At 57.2% G+C, this 19,403-nt stretch overlaps 1 protein-coding gene across 2 annotated transcripts; it reads left to right on the top strand.

The window, feature by feature from the left end:
- The first annotated feature begins 236 nt into the window (after nucleotides 1-236).
- LOC100544361 (nucleolar protein 4-like) lies at nucleotides 237-19,131 on the top strand. 2 transcript variants are annotated; one of them, XM_010722614.3, is made up of 8 exons: nucleotides 237-1,779; nucleotides 4,550-4,691; nucleotides 12,662-12,933; nucleotides 13,144-13,329; nucleotides 13,406-13,597; nucleotides 13,705-13,827; nucleotides 13,941-14,142; nucleotides 15,261-19,131. In XM_010722614.3, the coding sequence occupies exons 1-8, from the start codon at nucleotides 1,612-1,614 to the stop codon at nucleotides 15,458-15,460; spliced, it is 1,485 nt and encodes a 494-aa protein (XP_010720916.1). In that variant the 5' UTR covers nucleotides 237-1,611; the 3' UTR covers nucleotides 15,461-19,131. The 2 variants fall into 2 exon arrangements, with proteins under 2 accessions (XP_010720916.1, XP_019477878.1); XM_019622333.2 differs by lacking the exon at nucleotides 237-1,779 and adding an exon at nucleotides 1,810-3,826.
- The last annotated feature ends 272 nt before the right edge of the window (nucleotides 19,132-19,403 follow it).

Genomic DNA, 19,403 nt, shown 5'->3' with positions numbered 1-19,403 from the left:
GAGAGCGCGGTGCGGCTCGGTGCGGCGGCGTGCGGGGCAGGGAGCGGGCAGGGACAGGGCGAGGTAAGGGCAGGGGCAGGGCGGGGGCAGAGCCCCGCGGACGCTCTGCTCTCTTCTCCCTCCCGCTCCCGGCCCCGCGTTCAGCACCTCCCCGCTGAACAGCAGGAGCCGGGACAGCCCGCGACCCCCGCCCTGCCCGTGCGTTCGGTGGGTGATGCTCCCGGAGGAAGGGATCTCAGATGTGTGTGTGTGTGTGTGTGCAGAGGTGATGGTCCTCCCTTCCTCTTCCATTTGTTGTTCACGTTGCAGATTAACTCTTCCAGGCAGTGTTTTGGGAAGTAGCAAAGTGCTCGTTCAAATCAGCAGAAATGTCAGTCAGTGAGGATGTACGTACTTGACAAAGAGCGCCCGGGATGTTTGGTTGGTGCATACATTGGTGGTCGCAGATCGCTGCCCCTCAGCCGTGTTCCCTCACACCGAGCGATTCTCAGAGCAGCAAGCACCATGCTCATCATGGCTGTGGTACCAATCCTTGACCAGGAGCGTTTATCTTCCATCAGTAAGCCTTTCTCTGTGCTGAACTGGTTAAGTTAGGGTCAAATCTGGTTCAGTACCTTCTTGGCATGCTCGGAGGGCTGGGTTTAAACAGTGGCTGAGATGGAGACGAGGCCACTTTCCTACTGGCCCCTCTCTAATGGCTCTGTCCCAATGACTCCTTCCCAGTAGCTCCTTCTCAATGGGTCCTTCCCAGTGACTGTTTGCCAATGGCTCCTTCCAGCATGAGCTGCTGTGCCTGGGATCCCCGGGCTGTGCATCACCTTTGTTGCTCCCAAAGCTTTGCTGCTGCTGAGGGATACACACTGCTCAGCTCCTGTTCTGCTGCACCAGGAAAGTCCGGCTATGGTGTGACAGGGCGTGTTTTCAAATAAAAGACTTCAAAAAGAGAAGAGAAAATAAACTATGCTGACAACTGGAGCCTGGAATACTTAGCGTGAAGCACAGAGTGTCAGTGATGGGAGAGATGTTTGCAAGGCAGTCCCTGAGAAATTGAGCCAAGCTGTAAAGTAAGCAGGTTACCGATAGCCCTGCACGCATTGCTGAGGTGTGGTCACGGGAGCAGCTCCCCTGCCCCGTGCTTGACCAGCAGTGCTGCAGGAGCTGCCCTGCTGCAGGTGAACCCCACAGCCCACGGTCCCATTGCTGGAGCCGCTGTGTGCGGGATGGGCAGAGAGCTCTGTGGCTGGGAGAAGTGCTTCCAAGTTCGGAGGGGAGCTGAGGGGTTGGGCAGAGGTGTGTGCAGACGGCTCTTGAAGATGCGTGGTGCTTGGTGGGACAAAACACCAAGCATTCACTCTGCACATGTGAGCGCCTGCCTTTGCCAGTACAAAAACATTGGCTGTGAGCGTCTGTAAAGCAGCTGTGAATATTGGACTGTAGATAAGAAGAGGAGCGAGGACGTTGTTTTTCCAAACCCGGCGGTGCCTGCAGCCCTGGCTTTTGGGTGTGGTTTGTGAGCGCACCCGCAGGATCTGACTTCCCTTTAGCAGAGGAGCTGCACGCACGCTGCCTGACCCTTGATCGCTCGGTGCCTTCGTCGCTGGAAACAAAGCGATGGGACCTGGCTGCAGGCTGGGGAGATCCCTGTGCAGAGCTGGGGACGGCAGGAAGGAAGCAGGCAGCGGCTGCAGGGCCCCGGGCTGGAGGCACAGGGTGGGCGCTGCCACCTCCCTCTGTGCCACGCGTGGCGTGGGGCTGGGGCCGGTCCTGAGACAGGCGCTGGTAATGGATTGTGCTCTGTTTTCTAATGAAAGTTTCATTTGAAGTTTGTTTACAGGAAAGAAGAAATTAGCAGAGAGAATTCTCCTGAGAACCCAGAGAGGAAAAAGAATGAGCTGCCTGACTTGCAAGCCAAAAGAGGGTGGAAGGGTAGATTAGATTTACCGTATTGCTCTGAGTCGTGGCTGTTGTTCAGAAATTCTTCCTTGTTCTCCTGGTTGCAGAGGATCGGTGTTGAGCCCCGTTGGTGGCATGCAGGGACAATTGGGGGCTGCATTTCTGACCAAGTAGTCAGTCCCACTGCTGCATTGGTAGCTCCGGGGCCGGGACTGTGCGTGCCCAGGGTCCTGCTGGTAGAGGAGGCAGTGCCAGGTGTCCCAGAGCTCTGCCACATGTCCCCCCCCTTGTCCCAGGGAGGCAGCATGCTGGTGGCCGAGGTGGGCACAGGTCAGCGGAGCTGCTGGGGCTCAGTGGAGTGCCAGGACGCAAGCAGTGCTTCTCTTGGTTGTCAGGGAAGGGGCACGGAGGGACAAGGAGCTCCCACGGCTTGGTGCCAAACAGACTGCTCTGGTGGCTGAGTCCCCCACTGCATCCCCTGCAGTGTTGGCTGTGTTTTGCTATCCCCTGCAGCGTGCTTGCCCAGGGTGGGCTCTGTCTCCAGACCCACGCACTGTTGGAGAGGTTTGTCCTGTTGGCACTTTGGATGAGGGTGGCCTTGGCTGGACAGCAAAATATGACACTGGGGACACAGGGATGGCGTGGCCCGGCCCCACGCTGGCAGCCTGTTTCCTGCTGGGGGCTGGAGCGTGGACTTGGGAACATGCAACATCTGTGTTTGACCTGAGTCACATTTACGGTTTCTGGCTTGAGTATTTCTAATAATAGGCCAACGTTGTTGCACCTCAAGAGAATGGTACACTTTTGTAAAGCCCTTTCCGCAGCATGTGCGTGCGAGGCATCTTTCGTGCCTCTGATTTTCCAGCCTGCACGAGTGCCTCTGGGTCAGGGTCTGGGTGCTGAGGCTGTGCCTTCTGCAGGAGTTGTGCCTGAGCCAAACCCTTTGGAAAGCTGCTGGGGCTCCCACCTGCCAGGTGAAGGCTGTGGGCAGCCAGGACCTTGGCATTTGCGTTTGTCTCTTAAGCTCTGACAGTAATCTTGGGTAAGCCTCGTGAAGGAGGCCAGATATTAGGATGGCTGGCTCCCTGTGACTGTGTGCAATGGAGACTATATATAGTGTGGGGTGGGGAGACCTGTGCTGTCCTCTCCTGTACCTTCACAATGGGATTTGTGGGGAGGCAGTGCTGCACTTGGCTGGCATAGCAGCTGGGTGTGCGGGCAGCGCTGTGTCCCCAGTGCCCCTCACTGCTCCCGGTTCCCCAGTGCCCCTGCCCTGTTTGAGCTCGGCCATGGGTGCCTGAGCCATAAATTCCAGGAAGATCCTGGGAGGTGGGGAGCGCCTGTGCCCTGGGCCTGCAGATGTGTCTGTGGGGACAGGGAGAGGAGGAAAAGCCCCAACCTGTCCTGAAAGATGTTTGTTTGTTCACTATAAAAGCTGTCAGCCAGAGGCAGCCAGACAGGGCAGCTTTTACGAGGTACAGCCGTACGTTGGAGGGGCTCTTGCCAATTGCTCCTCACACGGAAGAGGAGCGGGCAGTGTGTGTAATCTCAGGACGAGGGGAAGGAAAGAAAAGGAGCTGAGCATTTACAAGGCTGAGAAATGCTTCAATCAAAGGGAAGCACATCTGAAGGCCCTTTTGGAGGGTATTTTTTGGTGTCCCCCGCCGCCCTGCAGTTCTGGATGCCGCCTCTATCCGTTATTCTGGGGGAGCGGCCAGGGAGAGGAAGGCAGATAAAGGGACCGCCGACGGGACCGTGTTAATTTGGGGCAGCATCTGCTTCCTGCAGAGCGGGCGCTGGGAGGGTGAGGGGAGCACCGGGCCCCTCCTCTCATTCAGGATCCCGGCCTCGCCGGTGGCGGTTTTGAAATCCTGCGGCTGACCTTTCCGGCTCTGGAAGCGATCCAAGGGCTGTGTCTCAAAGTGCTCTAAAGGTTAGTGGGAAGGGAGAGAGAGGCAGAAAGAAAATGTCCTTCCAGCTGCAGGAGTGGGAGAGAGGAATGCAATCTATGCTGCGGGGCCCTGGGGCTGCCTGGGCTCCATTGCCCCGCTCGGTGCCCCTCCGGCATAGGATGAGTGCAGCTGCCACACTGGCAGCCCCTATGGCAGCGCGGCGTGGGCAGCCCTAGACCGCAGAGCTGACCCCAACCCCTTCCATGGGGCCTTCCTGTAGCACTGGGCAGTTGGAGTCTGTGGGATCCGATCTCATCATCCCCATTTGCTCCCCACCAGCGCAGCTCCATCGGTGTTCCCTTGATGCAGGTAGTTTGGTCTTAGAAGGGTCTGAACCGCTTGTAGGGCCATTTGAGCGGAGCTGCGCCCTATCTCCACTCCCACGTGCCGCTCACTTGCCAGAAACACGCTAGTGTGGATGGAGATTAAAGGGTAAACTCCAGGGCTCAGCCATCCGCTCCTACAGGATGCGAGCTCTTTCTAATTGTCCTCAATTAGAGACAGTGCCATTGCTCAGGCACGTCTTCAGGCAGGAAGCGGCGCTGGGGCGTTCTCCTGGGAACCACCTAACCCGGGCTGCTCGCGGGCTCCTGGGCTGCAGGAGCTGCGTGTCCTGGGGAAGGCTGCGGTGGGGAGATGCCAGAGCAAGGGGATGGAGGGAGGAAGAGAGCTCTGTGCCTTAACCATTTCCTGCTTGCCTTCAGGATGAGACGTCGGTGAGCAGCGAGGACTTTGATATGAATGACTCCACATGGATCTCAGCTGACCAGCACCTGAACTCCAGCCTGAGCCCCAGCCAGGACGAGAGCATGCGCAGCCCGCAGAACCTTCATGGCCAGGAGGATGGTGAGTGCCTGCAGCCACGGGAAGAGCGCGGCGCCTTGTGCTCGGGGTGTTTTTGTGGCTCATTAAACATTAACCAGTCCCTTCTGATCGGGTGTCCCACCTGTAGGATGGATTTCATATCAGCACGGGCTTTGAAGCCTTCCCGGTCAGCCTGCAGGCTGCTGGTGGCCAGGCCCTGCCCAGCTCTGGGCTGAGGGTCCTCATGGGGGACACGGTCACAGCCCCCCAGGTCCTGAGAGGGCACTGGATTGAGGTCCCCTGGAGCAGCCCAGAGAGCCCCATGGCTCCTTGCCACGGGAAGGAGAGCAGCCTCTTGCAAGAGGATCTGTGCTCAGAAAGCTGCACCTGAGGCAGCACGTGAGAAAAATGCACTGGGATCATGGAATGGACATGAGGTGTCTCATTGCTTCGGGCAGGTGGCTGGAAACCCAAATGTGGGCTGTGAGGGAGGGGGCCTTTGGTAAGGTGACGTGCTGTTTCTTCTGTGAAGCTAGTTTAAAAAATTGCTCGAGTAAATAAGTGGCAGAAGTACGGGCTCAGGTCGGAGTTCATCTTTGTGATGCTTGCAAGGGTTCAGTGCTTGGGCTGCTTCTTGGCTTGTGCTCATCCGCAGCCCAGATGCTGCTGAGAGAGCGGGTAGGGAGTGAGGAGCAGTGCTGAGAAGGGGCCAGGAGACCCCTAGGAAGGAGGGGCTTCTGCAACCCAACATCTCCCAGGGGTGGCTTTGTGCAGCCGTGGGACAGGGATGCTCCATTCATGAGCGTGGAGCCAACTGTGGCATTGCCAGGTCTCTGTATCCCCAAACTTTGCTGTTCTCCTGCCAGGACATTTCAGGCTTGTGGCTTATCCCTCGCTGATGAATTCCCAAGTCTTGTTTACAATTTAGAATGGCATGGATTGGATCCTTTTACTCAACACTATTATTCTACAAGACAGTAATTTAATAAGGGACTCACGTATTTAAGCAAATCAAGATGTTCTCACTCAAGCTAAGTCCTCTCTCCCTCTCTCTGCCCTCTTAGGAAATGCGTCCAATTTTTTGTGCCCTGTGATTTTTGTTTGGAGGCAGGTGTCCTCTTTGGGGCCCTTCTTGGCTCTTTCAGTTTCTTTTGTAAGGTTCAGCAGTGAGTAACAAAGTACAAACAGCTCCTTCCTTTTGGTGAGGAGTGCAAGTGAAGTTGCAACTGACAGAGCAAAACGGGAGGAATCAAAGAGAGAGCAAGCTGAGTTGGGTGTTAGTAACAGAACTCCCCCAGGAGAAGCCCAGCACTGGGATTTCCATCAGACTGCTCTGTTTCAGGGGCTGTGGGACAAGGAGCCCAACCCTGTCACTGCTGTGTACCCAGCACTGGAGCTGTGAGCTCAGGGCAGTGCAGGGGTGAGGGGCCTCTGGTGGTCTCTGCATTTAACCCACCCTGCTGTGGGGCTTCAGCAAACGTGTTTTGCCTTGTTTGTGCCAACTCACAGAGGCTATCCCAGGGAAGACTCCTAAAAAGACAAATGGCAGGAACTGAGACTTGTGGACTGCACCACAGAGGGCACAAGCAGGGCAGCACGAGGGCTCCACTCAGTGTTTTGGTCTCCATCCTCTGCAAATCCTTCTCTGAGCTGCTCCCATCCGCTGTTGTTTAATGGGAAGGATGCCTGGAGCGTATTTTCTGCGACAGGCTTCCTGAGAGGCAGACTTGTAATGAAGAGGTGCCTGTTTGGACAGCGGTATCATCTGACACGCGTGGTTAAAAGAAGTCCTGTTTGAAGTGCTGAAGCACAACTGCATGTCTTCCAGGGGGCTGCAAGGGGTGAGTGTTCTCATATGACACATGAGCACAGCAGCATGGAACAGAAAGGTGGGAGAGCAGGAAGCCGTTGTCCTGTGCTTTGAAGCACAGGTATCTGCTGCATCTTCAGCGAGCTGAAAAGCAGCTCAGATGGAAGCCAGCACCTCATTTTTTCTCTGTGCCCAGAAACCTTGGCCCCATGTAACCATGCTACAAACAGCGTCAGCCTCTGGAACGTGAAACAGCACAGGAAGCAAATGAGAACTGTTGGCTGCAGGAGGTGAGGGACAGCAGGAGGCACTGCTAGGAGGACATCTGCAGCAGAGATGGGGCTCGTGTTGGCTTGGTGTCACTGCAGGCTGCAGGGGAGTGGAGACACATTGCAAGATGCATAGGTGTATTGCAGGATGCAGACAGAGATGCTTTGCAGGACACAAGGGCACACAGATGCACGAAGGGACACTGGGACACAGCAGGATGCAAGGATGCACAGCAGGATGCACGGATGCAGGGACACATGGAAGGATGCAGGGACAAAGAATCCATCCCCAAGCAGCAACGCTGACACAGGCACACACTTGCTTCTTCCATTTTCCTTTGTTACTCATCCTGCGGGCCCCAGCACGGAAAATGTGAAGCTCCCTGCAACATCCCTTCCCTATAGGATGTTACTCACAGCGTTTGTGCCCCGCAGGAAGCCAGTGGATACCCAGAGCAGCAGCAAGATCAACACAAACTTTTCTGCTGCTGAAGCTGAGCTATTGTGCAGGAGGACATCCTGGGGGGATGTGTCTATGGGACCCAGCACACATTCAGAGCAAAACACCCCAAAATCTGTGGCATCAAACTGACCCCATCCCCATCCCCAGTGTTCCACTGGGCACTGCCAATCCCAATCCCAAGATGGCTTCACATGGAGCCACAGCAGCCGGGCTCGGGGCTGCCTTCCCATGGCTCAGGGTCGGGTCACTCCCAGCAAGATTCCTGCGCCTGTCCTCCATGCTGTGTCCCCGCTGATCCCGGTCTGCCTGGAGCTGCAGCCACTAATCCAGACCTTGGAGAAAGGACTTTCTTAACCTACTTAATGGCGAAGGCACGCTTGGCAGGCTGTCCCTTGTCCAGGACTTCTCCTGAGGGCCAGGAGGAGCCACAGGGATGTGCGCATGGCGTACTTTCAGGTCATCTCAGGAACTGTGGGGCTCCCAGCACCAAGCCGTCGCACGGCTTCTGTTGGCTCTCTTGGCTGCGAGAAGGGCTCCCGATCAATTCCCACCACCCCAACACCTTGGTGCTGCAGCCCGACGAGGCCAAGCCAAACGCCTGCAGCTGTGCCAGGGAAGACGCCCATGTCCATGCCCCGTGCTGTGCGGCCGCGTGCCGGGGGCCGCCGCTCACTCTGATGGCAGGAGATGGCACCAGGGGGTACCGCCAGGCCGGGGGGCTGGGCGCACAGCACTGCCTTGTCCCTGCAGAGCATTGTGCCCGGCTGTGCCAGGTGTCGGCTTGCCGGGGACTGCGGCCGGAGGCTGGGACCCGGGAGGGTGGGAGGAGGATGGAGGCTTCGTCTGGGATGTAAGGAGGTTTGGGTTAACGAAGGAAGACAGGAAATACAGCGCCTTCAGTGGAGGCGGGCCAGGCCCGCTGCTCCTCATCCCCCGTCAGTGTTCCTTTTTTCCTTTTTTTTGTGTGTCATGGAGGAAATGGGCCGGGTGGGACCTGCAGGGAGCGGGCGTCCCTCTGCACCCCAACCCCGGGGCCCTGCGTGCCGCCCGCTTGTGCCTCCACCAGAAGCCATCCCCACCTGGTCTCTCTAATTTGTATTAAGTGTCCATTCCTCGCAGGCTCTCCTCCTCCCCTCCTTCCCCCTTCTCGTCTCTTTTGTGAGTGAATAATTTATGGCACTTTTCATCTTCCTGGCTGTTGTTACACTCAGATGTCTGCGGGATGCTTTGAACACTTCTGACACTCGCTTGCAGGCTGGATGCGGAGCTGCAGCCCACAACAGAGCGCTGGGCACTCGAGACCGGCCATGGGCATGGCCATGTGGGCACTGCGGGCGCAGCTGGGATACAGTATGGGCTCGGCTTGGGCCTGGTACTCTGGTCTGACTGTGGGCAGTGAGCCCTGGCCAAGCCCCTGTCCCCATGTCCATCCCTATCTCCGTACCCATCCCCATCCTGGCCCAGGGCTCGGCGGCCCCTGCCCGGCCGTGGCAGCGCGGGGCTGCGGCGAGGTTTCCGTGGGCTGCTGGCTCTTACATAAGCTCATTGTTTTCCGAGTCAAAAGAGGTTTTGTCCTGGCTCTGGAGATGTGACAGGAGGAGGAACAATTTGCCCCATTCATCTTTAATTCTGCCTTTGGACAGCGGCGTGGTGGCCCTCGCTGACATAGATGTTAAACCCGACCACTTCCCTGCCATAAAATCTCCCGGGGAGCAGGTGTTGGAAATCTCCCCTTCCCCTCCTGATCTCTGCAAATCCAGTGTCACAGAAATCAAGGATAATCCAGCAGCCTCTTCAAAATGAAAACGCTGAGCCCTGATTAATTCATTTAATAAGTGACTGATCCCTCCTCCCCCATCACCGCTACCCAAGAAGCCATTTTGCTTCTCGCTTCCCCGGGATTGGCGCAGCCGGGGAGGGACGGAGGCCACAATAGACTCCAGGCTGTGTCCCCATCCCCTGCTCTCGTGGTGCTGCCCCGTGCCACACACCCCACTCCTGGGCTGCCCTCGGCCTTCAGCCCAGCTCTGCTGAGTCCAGGAGGGGAACGAAATATTTTGCTTCCCAACCGAAAGATCAAAACATCTCCAAGTGACATTGTTTTTACAGATCCATCTGCTTCAATTAGGGCGTGGGGGTGAAGCAGGGGGGCTTCCAATTATCCTCATTAGAGGGGCTCCTCGCTCAGCCAAACTCCAGCCGTGAGCAGGGAGCTCACGAGGCTCGTGCTGGTTGATAATGAATATATTCATGGCTGCGCAGCCTGGCTCTGCTCTACCGCTGCTCGCGGTGCCCTGCTATTTATTTGTGTGCTTTGGGCGCTTGCTGGGGGTTTGCAGAAGACCTCCCAGATGTCAGGAGTTCTGCATGATGTGGCTCGGGGTGCCATGGCCGCGGTGTTGTGGCCATACGTCCCTGTTGCAGGGTGTGGGGACGGGTTGGGGCCAGGCTGTGGCAGCTGAGAAGGAACCCAAGTCGGTCCCGATCCCATGGAGCTGCCCCCGTGCTGCCTCTGAGGGCATCCCCGTTCTTAAGCTGGCTGAAGCCATTCCTGCTCTGATCCAGGGTCCTCAGCAATCTGGATTTGCGGCCGTTCCTCTGCCCACAAGGCAGATTAATCCACCACTCTATATGCAGATCTTCTGGGAAAGCGTAACCCGTACAAGTGTAGAAATAAGGAAATGATCAGGAGCAGAGGGTTTACTTACATTCAGCCTTGTTTTAAACTACAGTGTTCTTGCAGTTGGTACATAGGAACTGTAGGAGCTGCGGCAGAGCTGGGGGCCGTGGGAAGGCTGCAGGGGTGAGCAGGGTGCCCAGGGCAGTAAGGGGTGCGTGGGGCAATGTGGGATTGCTTGGCGCAGTAGGGGATACCTGGACAACGTAGGGTTGCCCGGGTGATTCGAGGATGCCGAGGGCAGAGCAGGGATGCTCAGGTCAGGCTGCGGATTCTCAGAGCTCTGCAAACTCCTGTCCCCGGTGCCACCTCTCAGTGCTTTGGCACAGTGGGATTCTTGTGGCGGGGGCCCCGCTGTGTGCCAGGCACAGTGCTGGGGCTGTCTGCCCCCTGAGGACTGCCAGGAGGTCGCTCTGATAGCTGCAGGGCGGCACTGATTGGCCATGAGCTGTTGCTGTGGCCGTGCCTGGGCTGGCGGCGGGGCATGGCACGCAGCTCATGCCTCCATGCAGAGGAATAATGCTCCCTAATCCTCCCAGAGGCATCGCTGGATGAGGCCAGAGACTCCCTGTGAGAGCAGAGCAGGGGGAGGGACGAGGCTGAGCCCCCACTGAGTGTAGTACCACTCCACCTGCCCCGAATCAGCATGGAGCCTGCACCCAGAGCCCAGCCCCAGCCTTGCTGGCGGGTTTGGCTGCAAGCCCACATGCCAGCGCAGGGCATGCATGGAACAGAGGCTGGGGAGCTGAGCGGGGTGGGCTGGGCTGCTGGCTGCAGGGCAGGGCCCTCAGACATCCTCCATGCCTCCAGCCCCTGCAGGCAACTGTGCGTGGGGCAGAGACCGGCATGGGGACAGGGGCATGGAGAGTGCTCAGGTGCAGAGCCAGTGCTGGCCTCAGCTGGCAGCCAGGGCTCCTGCCTGCACCCAGAGCAGTAAGTGGGTCAGTGCAGGGGGGAGGACGGAAGGGAGCTCTGCAGGCTCTGTGGGGGTGTTCCAGTTCTGGGGCTCGTGGGGAATGGAGCCGCCTCGGAACAGGGAGCGCCCATTCCTGTGCTGGGGTGGATCAGGACAGGCACGGCTCCTGCGGGCTGCTCGGATGCCAGAGCGTCCTCAATCTGTTTATTTTAAGGGATACAAAGTCCTGCGCTGCTGCAGCCTCCGCAGGGGTCACAGGAAAGTTCGCCGCAGCCCTCATTAAAGTTCTCTGCAGATGCCGGCGGAGGAAGGAGGAGGAGGAGGGTGGCAGCAGCTGGGCACCGTCCCGCACCCCGCGCCTGTGCACCTTTGGACCTGGCGCCCGTGTGCCTGGAGCTGGTGGCACGGTGTTGGTGCCGCCCTACAGCCCGACCCCAGCTCTGGGGGGCCAGGGAGCAGGGCCTGGGGATCACAGACCAGGGGCCGGGGACCAGGGACCAGGGACCGCCATCTGCTTGTCAGTGGCTGCAGCTTCTTTGTTCGCAGCACACACTTGCACAGGAAGCAGCTCCCCACGTGCTTCGCCCTTTCCCTCTCGCGGAGGCACCTAATGAAATAAAGGATTTACTGCAGTGAGGGGGAGGGCAGGGGAAGGGGCTGAGCGGGGGCTGAAGATGTAGTGCTGGGGCTGGGCTCCTCGGTGTGCGTGGGGCGGTTGGTGGTATGGGAATGGGGATGGGGATGGAAATGGAGATGGGGATGGGAATGGAAATGGAGATGGGGATGGGGATGGGGATGAGGAAGGGGATGAAGATAGGGATGGGGATGGGCTCTGCTGCAGTCAGGCAGAGCAGTACAAACAGGAGCCTGGGGACAGTCAGAGACCTGGGTGTGTGAATGGAAAGGAGAAAGAGAAAGCACTGCTGTGTGCTGGGAATGGGAATGGTGTACTGCACTGCCAGGGTGTGGTGATGTGTCTGCTTGGGCACTGGGGCAGTGCAGGGAGGCTGTGGCAGCAAGGAGAGTTTTGCCTTCAGAGCAGCAGTAGTGGGAAAAGGGCATTTGGGAGGGCAGGGAGAGAGTGGAGGAGGAGGGGACAAAAGTGCCCTGAAGGGACCCAGTGTCCTTCTGCACTGTGATGGGCAGTATGGTTGGCACTGCTGCCATATGGATAGCTCAGGGACACGTGAAGTAGGCAGGAAAGGAGAACATCCACATAGGGCGGACAAGGTCAGTGGGGCTGCAGTGAGGGACAGGTCAGGTGTCTGTGCAAGTCCCTGTCCTCTTCCCGGAGCAGCTGAGGGTTCTGCAGGCCCTCACCAGAGCCCCCAGGCAGGTCCCCAGCCCCACTGCTCCACTCCAGCGAGTGGAGCCTCGAGCCTCTGTGAGCAGTACTTTGTCACCTCAGTTCTGGCCAGACTCTGTCTGTGCCAGGTGCTGCCCTCGTTAAAGCCATTGGAGACAAGGGATTCAGGCAGGGAGAGGAAATGCTCCTTTCTCCTCCCTGCAATGTAAACAGAAACCTAAAAGGACCAAATTCCAAAGTTCTTATTCAAGCCAAGGTGCCGCAGGCCCCAGGCAGAGGTGTGGGCAGTGAGATCGTCATCTGCAGAGGAGATGGAGGGACAGAGGGATGGATGGATGGACGGACACGCTGTGGATGGGTGCGGGGCACAGCGGTGTCCGGCAGCTCAGAGCATGGCAGTGGAGCTCTGGAAACATGGCCCAACGGTCACAACAGCAGTGCCTGGCCCTCGGGCTGCTGCCTGTGATGGCCCCAAGCCGGACCCTGCAGCCTTTGCACCCGGGCCATGGGCTTCTTTCCACGAGGTCGGTGAAGAGTGACTTTGGAGGTGACCACACATCCCTCTTTGCAGATGACTCCTCGTCAGAGAGCTGCAGCGGGAATGGCTCCTCCACCCTGAACCCCTCCACCTCCAGCAGCACACAGGGCGACAGCGCCTTCCCCGAAATGAATGGGAATGGCACCGCAGCCCCCATGGACTTCACTGCCTCCACCGACGACCAGCCCATCAACCTTTGCGACAAGCTCACACCTGCCCATGTCACCCCTTCCTACCAGTCGGACAGCTGCAGCACCGACGGGCTGCGCAGCAGGGTGAAGTACGCGGTGAAGACCACAGCAGAGGTAGGGGGCTGGTGGCACGGCACACGGGGAGAGAAGGCACTGGGGTGTGCGTGATGCTGGGGCTGGCATGGCCATGAGTCCCTCTGCCTGGGCTGTGGCGGGAGAATGGGACTTCAGGAATGGGGATGGTGTCAGCGAGCCAAACGGAAAGGTTTGAGCTGCAACTGGGGGAAGGTTGAGGCTGTCTGCTAAAACCCTGCCCCCCTGCAGTCCCCACCATACAGCTCTGGCAGCTACGACTCCGTTAAGACCGAGGTCAGTGGCTGCCCTGAGGACCTGACAGTTGGCAGAGCCCCCACGGCTGACGAGGATGATGATGACCATGACGACCACGAGGACAACGATAAGATAAATGACTCGGAAGGGATGGACCCGGAGCGGCTAAAGGCCTTCAATGTAAGGACGGCGCCACGGGGCGATGAGTTTGCCCTCCTCGTGGGTTTGGTGTTCCCACCTCTTGTCTCCCCTGCAGATGTTTGTGCGCCTTTTCGTGGACGAGAACCTGGATCGGATGGTTCCCATCTCCAAGCAGCCCAAAGAGAAGATCCAGGCCATCATCGAGTCCTGCAGCCGACAGTTCCCCGAGTTCCAGGAGCGAGCTCGCAAACGCATCCGCACGTACCTCAAGTCCTGCCGCCGCATGAAAAAGAACGGCATGGAGATGGTGAGTGGCTGTGCCGTGCTGTGAGCATGGCTGTGCCGTGCCCTGTTGTGCTATGCCATGCCACAGCACTGGGGCCTGAGCTCGGCTCTCCCTTTTTGTCCCTGCAGACGAGGCCCACGCCGCCGCACCTCACCTCGGCCATGGCTGAGAACATCCTGGCTGCTGCCTGCGAGAGCGAGACGCGGAAAGCAGCCAAGAGGATGCGGCTGGAGATCTACCAGACCTCGCAGGTACCGTGCCTGAGGCTGTAGAGTGTGGGATAGCACTGTGAGCAGGGGGGAGATGGTCTTTTGCTGCTGGAGGCCATCAGAGTCTGCAGCCAACCTCTGTGCTTCTTGTGTAGGACGAACCGATCGCCCTGGACAAGCAGCACTCCAGAGACTCCACAGCCATCACCCACTCCTCCTATTCACTGCCAGCTTCGTCCTACTCTCAAGACCCCGTCTACATCAATGGAAGCCTCAACTACAGCTACCGTGGCTATGGGTCCCTGGGAGGCAGCCTGCAGCCACCTGCACCGCTCCAGACCGGGAACCACAGTAACGGTGAGCAGCCCTGGCAGTACCCAGCCCTGGCAATAGGGTGAGGCAGGGGCTGGGCCTAAGGGAGCCCCACTCCTGTAGAGCCTCTCTGAAATGCCCCTGTGCCACCAACGGAGGTCTCTGCCCCACCAGCCAGCTTGCATCATTAGCAAGCAGTTAATTGTTGAACTGAACTTGAAAGGACAGTCTAGATGGCAATGGTGGAGGAAAGGAGTGTCACTTAGAAAAAAAGGGAATCTGTACCAGCCATTCATTAATGATTAACAGAGCGGTGCCTATCGCCACCCTGATCTCATTGCTGGTGTGAGCCGTCCCTTCCCCAGCCTTCATCGCCTGTTCTTGGGGACAGGGATGGGGACAGTGCAGTCTGTGGGCACAGCTCTGGCTGCAGCTCAGGCAGACAGGATGGATGCTGCAGGAGGGAGCTGTAGGAGGCATGTGAGGCCGCGAGCAAGTGAGCAGCATGGAGCAGTGTGGGCTGGAGCGGAGCACACAGGGAGGCAGTGCGGTGCCGGCTGCTGCTGGAGGGGAACAGAATGGGGCGAAGCAGCCCCTTGGCTCTGCTCACTGTGAGCCCCAGTGGCCACTCCTTCCCGGCCCGCTGCCTTTGCCCATCCCAGCTTTCTGCTCCTGCCCTCCCTGATGGAGCGCGGATTTGAAGGGATGTGATTTCCGGAGTCCTGAGAGATGCCTGTCTGGGATTAACTCTTATCATCCCTTCCTAATGCTTCTTAACCCTGAATAAAGATCCCACCCTGGCCTCCAGCTGCTGAGACCTAATCCTTGTGGCTGCAGTTCCTGGTCCCCCTGAGCCCAGCCCTGGCCCCACCGCCCTTCTCTTCCCAGGCGTGGGCACCGAGTGCAGTTCCCATGACATGAGACAGCAAACAGCAGCAGGGAGAACCCTGGTGTGAGCAAACAGGCCCTGCTTGCAGCAGACATCAGCCTGTTTGCTTCTTTCTAATGGATCTTTAAACTTCTGCTTCCCAATTTTCCTTCCTTCTCCCACGCACTCACCCAGCCCCGCGTAGGTCTGAGCACAGTGGCAGCTCCCACCCATGGTGCAGACCCGAAGTTTTGCAGAACTGCGTCTCACCGACGGGCTCTCCTTTCCCTCTCAGGTCCGACTGACCTCAGCATGAAGGGGGGGGCCTCCAGCACGGCCCAGTCCAACAGCACCAGCAGGGGGATGCAGGCTGCCCAGCTCAGCCCCACAGAGATCAGCGCCGTGCGGCAGCTCATCGCCGGCTACCGGGAGTCCGCGGCGTTTCTGCTCCGCTCTGCGGATGAACTGGAAAACCTCATTTTACAGCAGAACTGACTCCTCGTAGCAGCGGCGCTCCTCTGTCAGGAAGACAATTTACACCTGCTAGCAATTGGCTCCCAGCGGTGTCCCGCTCAGGACCGCCACCGTCCTCCCGTGAAGCGGCAGCTCCGCGTAGTTGTAGAAGGTGGAACCCAACAGAGCTGTTTTCTTTTACACTCCGAGCACCTGGGACTTCAGGCACGAGGCCACGTTCCTGACCCGTACCAGAAGCCAAACGTGCGGCTTGGAAGGATGCGGGACCTCGAGGGCAGAAGGGAGCCTGGGGAGGTTTGGGGCTGCAGATGTATTTAGGATGACCTTGATGGACTCAAATGTTAGAATCCCGTCCCCAGATAATTTCCAAGTCTTAGGTGAGCCGAATCACATATTTATTGAGAAATGGACCCTCTTCTCCCCTTAGTAATTTATTTTTCTGAAAATGGATTCTTTTGAGTTTGTACAGATTGCCAGTTTTGTGTCTGTCTGATCAGAAGGAATTTGTTCCTGTGAGATAACACATTCCATATCACAACACTACTAATTCCCAGGCAGCTCTGCCTGTTTCTCTGGGCAGCCCCCATCCCGCAGGGCGTGCGTTTGCCACCACCCGGCCCCATCCGCAGCAGCAGTGGGGCTCCACGTCCTGCAGAGACTCGAACGCCCAGCAGACCTCATGCTAAAAGGATGTCTCGCACTTGCTAAGTCATTGCAGATAAGAAGGAAGGAAACACCCGAGAAACACTGTTTTGCGTTCACCATCCGCATTCTACCTCACACTCCATTGTGGGCTTTTTCCAGGACCCCCCCCCGGCTCTGTGACTGTCAGCGCAGTGGATGTGGATGGTGCCCAGGAGCGCGGAGCAGCAGCGCAGTGCCCACTGCTGCCCAACGGCTCAGTGAAGCAGCCCTGGGGCAGCAGCACAGCACCGTTACATCACGTGTGCAGTGCATTCGGCAGCAGCCCCCACCCCGTCCTCCCCCCCTCTTCCCTGCCCCCAGTCCTGGAACAAGCCCACAATTCCCAAAGTGTGGAATTGATGCAGTCCGGTCACCGCTCCGCCCCTCCCCAACGATGCACTTCGTTTGCTCAGTGCAATACCTACAACCAGTGCTGCTAAACCAGGGACGCGCTCGGTGCCGCGGTGCCACTCCTCCCCAGTGCTGGCGTGGCCCTCCTCCAGGGCAGGAATTGTCACACCAGACCCATCCGATAGTACAGAACCACATCTCGTGTGCATTAAGCAGAGATAGGCGCTCTCTTTGGAGCCGGCTGTTTCATTTTGCCCTTTTTTGGCCACTTTCAGCCTGAGGATGAAGGCTGCTGCCCGTGCCCATGCTGCAGGAGCCCCCAGCACCACAGGTTGTGGCAAAGGCTGGTTCCCCACCGGCAGAGCCGGGCAGCACACAGTGCAGCCTTCTGAACCAACCGAACACCCAAACACTGGAAGAAAAACAACCCCCAGCCCTTAGTTTCAGTGCAGGAAAAGCCACCAACGTGAGGACAGGCTTGCCTGGCCCAGCACAGAAGGGACGAACCCTTGCATTGACTGCTCTGCTCCCCAACCCTGACACTTTCGGTAACGTTCGGAGGAAGGGGACTCGGTCCCTCAGTGCAGATGGAGCCCACACATCTCTGTGCCATCGGGGTGGCTCCGGGGCAGAGTGGGACCCATCCCCATCCCCGGCTCACGCTCCCTGCGCACCGCGAGCCCGCTCCGTCCGCATCCTCCCATCCTTGGAATTTATGTAAATATTTATTTTTGTGTGAATACCACGAAGTAACAAAACCTTTTACGAAATATGTAACCCACAGCCATTTGTGAAAGTCTTATTGTTAAAGAAGGAGAGGCAGAGACAATCGCTGTCCCAGGATTCTCTCTTTCCGACGTGCTCACGCGTTGCTGTCCCTGCTCTGCCACAGAGCACGCAGCCGCAGCGTCCCACCGTGCTGCAGGAGGGTGCCCAGGGGCTCACCAACACACCACAGCCATTCCTTTGGGTTTTATTTACGCAGAGTTGTAGCTGTCTTGTGCAGACCGCCCTTGACTTTGTCTTAGCGTGGATTGAAGTTTCGTAGCTCTTTTCTAAGCTGCTGCAGAAGGCAGCGGAGGCCCCATGGTTGCATAGGAAGGACACTGAGCAGCCCACCCCACCCTAAGGATGCTCGTAACTCAGGGCTGCACGGTACAGACGCACAGCCCCGCTGACAGCCGCATCTGAGACAAGTGATGAAACAAACGGGATTGACCACAGATTTCTGTCAGGGATTTACGGTGTTTTTCTTTTTTTTGTTATTTCTTTTTTCCCATGAGCCACAGCTTTAGTCCCTTTGGCACAAGCTCTGTGCAGGTCCCACTGCCCCGTGCTGGCGCTGGGCCGCATGCTGTGTTTATTTAACACAAACTCATCGCCGATCGAGTAAAGAGATCTCTGTCGTCTCTCCCTTTTGGGTCACTCCCAGCTGCCCGGAGGGGCCGTTCCCATGCGGGGTCTCTCCATGGGAGCACTCCGGGTTGGTGGCACTCAGACCTCCCGACCCGCGGTCGGATCAGTACCAGTCCACGTCAAATGCTGCTTTGAACTCAGAGGGTTAATATACTTTTGATTTGTAATTTTTTGTAAGACTTTTTACAAGGTAGCATAGTACTTCACCGGAATACCAACTACAATCCGTCCATGGTCTGATTTTTATATAATTTAGTGGTGCTTTAGGAACTTTCGTTCGGTTGTTTCGGAGCTGTCCAGCTCAGTTTTTTCGCCTGTATCTACCTAAGACCAATGTGAACCTTTGTATTTTTGCTCCTAATTTTGGACTCAGTGAAAGTGTACTGTTTACATGTACAGAACTCCCGGCCCCTGTGTGTTCCGCGCGACCGCTGTTGGGGAGGAACCGCCCCGCGCCCGCTCGTCTGCTTGACCAAGCCACAGTCACACCTCACCCACACCTCCCTGCCCTGGGGATGGCCCCAAACACCCCCACCAGCTGCTGGAGGTTTTTCCAGTGGCCAACGCAAAGATTGGCTGTGATTTGAAATGGGAATTGATGTGAAGCTGCAGCTGAGCAGAGCTCCAAGCGGGCAGAAGGGCAGCGCTGACGCTTCGCCATTCCCTCCCGGCACGGGGGTGAAGCTGCCCCCCAAAACGCGAGGAGAGCCATCACATCCAGAACGGGAGAACACCCGCGGGCAGAGCTGGAGCTCAGCGCCCAGGATGTGGGATGGGGTGGGATGGCAGCGCTGCCCAGGGCTGGGGGATGGCAGCGCCTTCAGAGGGGCAGTGAGAATGCATTCGGCACTTAATCCAGCTCTTAAGGTGACACTTTATTGCTTAATCAATGGGTTCGTTTCAAAATGATATTTTTGCAGATAGGCACCTATGCAACTTAATGTGGCTCTTAAGCAGATGAGCACTTCCTCCTCAACGAGCTCGATAAGAGTTATTTGTGTTATATACTGTGGATTTTTCCAGTAAATGTGGCTTAATATTTTAATTCTTAGAACGTGTGTCTATTATATATGTGATGCAACTTAATTCTGTTCTGTTTGTGGAATGATTAGCACAGGCCCACTCCCTGTTCCCCTCACTTAACGAAGACCAATGAGCTGTTAATCGAGCTGTTATCTCCATGGTATTACTGCTAAATGCACTGATTTCATACGTATGTGGAATCCTTTTTTTTTTTCTTTTGGAATCTGTATATCATATATAAGACTGAATTTGCTCAATAAACACTGTATAACAGAAGGGCTCTCTGCTCCGCTCTCACCCCAGGGGGTTCAGCCCCAAACAGCCTCAAATTGGGGTCTTTGGAAAAGAGAGAAAAGGACCAAATCCACTGCAGAGAGCTGTGATGGAGGTTGTGCTGCCCATTGGGAACAGAGCAGCACTGGCACACACACATGGGGAACAGCACAGACCTTAACTTCTCTGCTGGCAAAATTCATTTTGTGATATCTGT

This window comes from Meleagris gallopavo, chromosome 22 (assembly GCF_000146605.3).
Source record: "Meleagris gallopavo isolate NT-WF06-2002-E0010 breed Aviagen turkey brand Nicholas breeding stock chromosome 22, Turkey_5.1, whole genome shotgun sequence".
Classification (NCBI taxonomy): Eukaryota; Metazoa; Chordata; class Aves; order Galliformes; family Phasianidae; genus Meleagris; species Meleagris gallopavo.
Note: the sequence above shows the minus strand (reverse complement) of the source record. Positions and strands in the feature narration are given on the sequence as shown.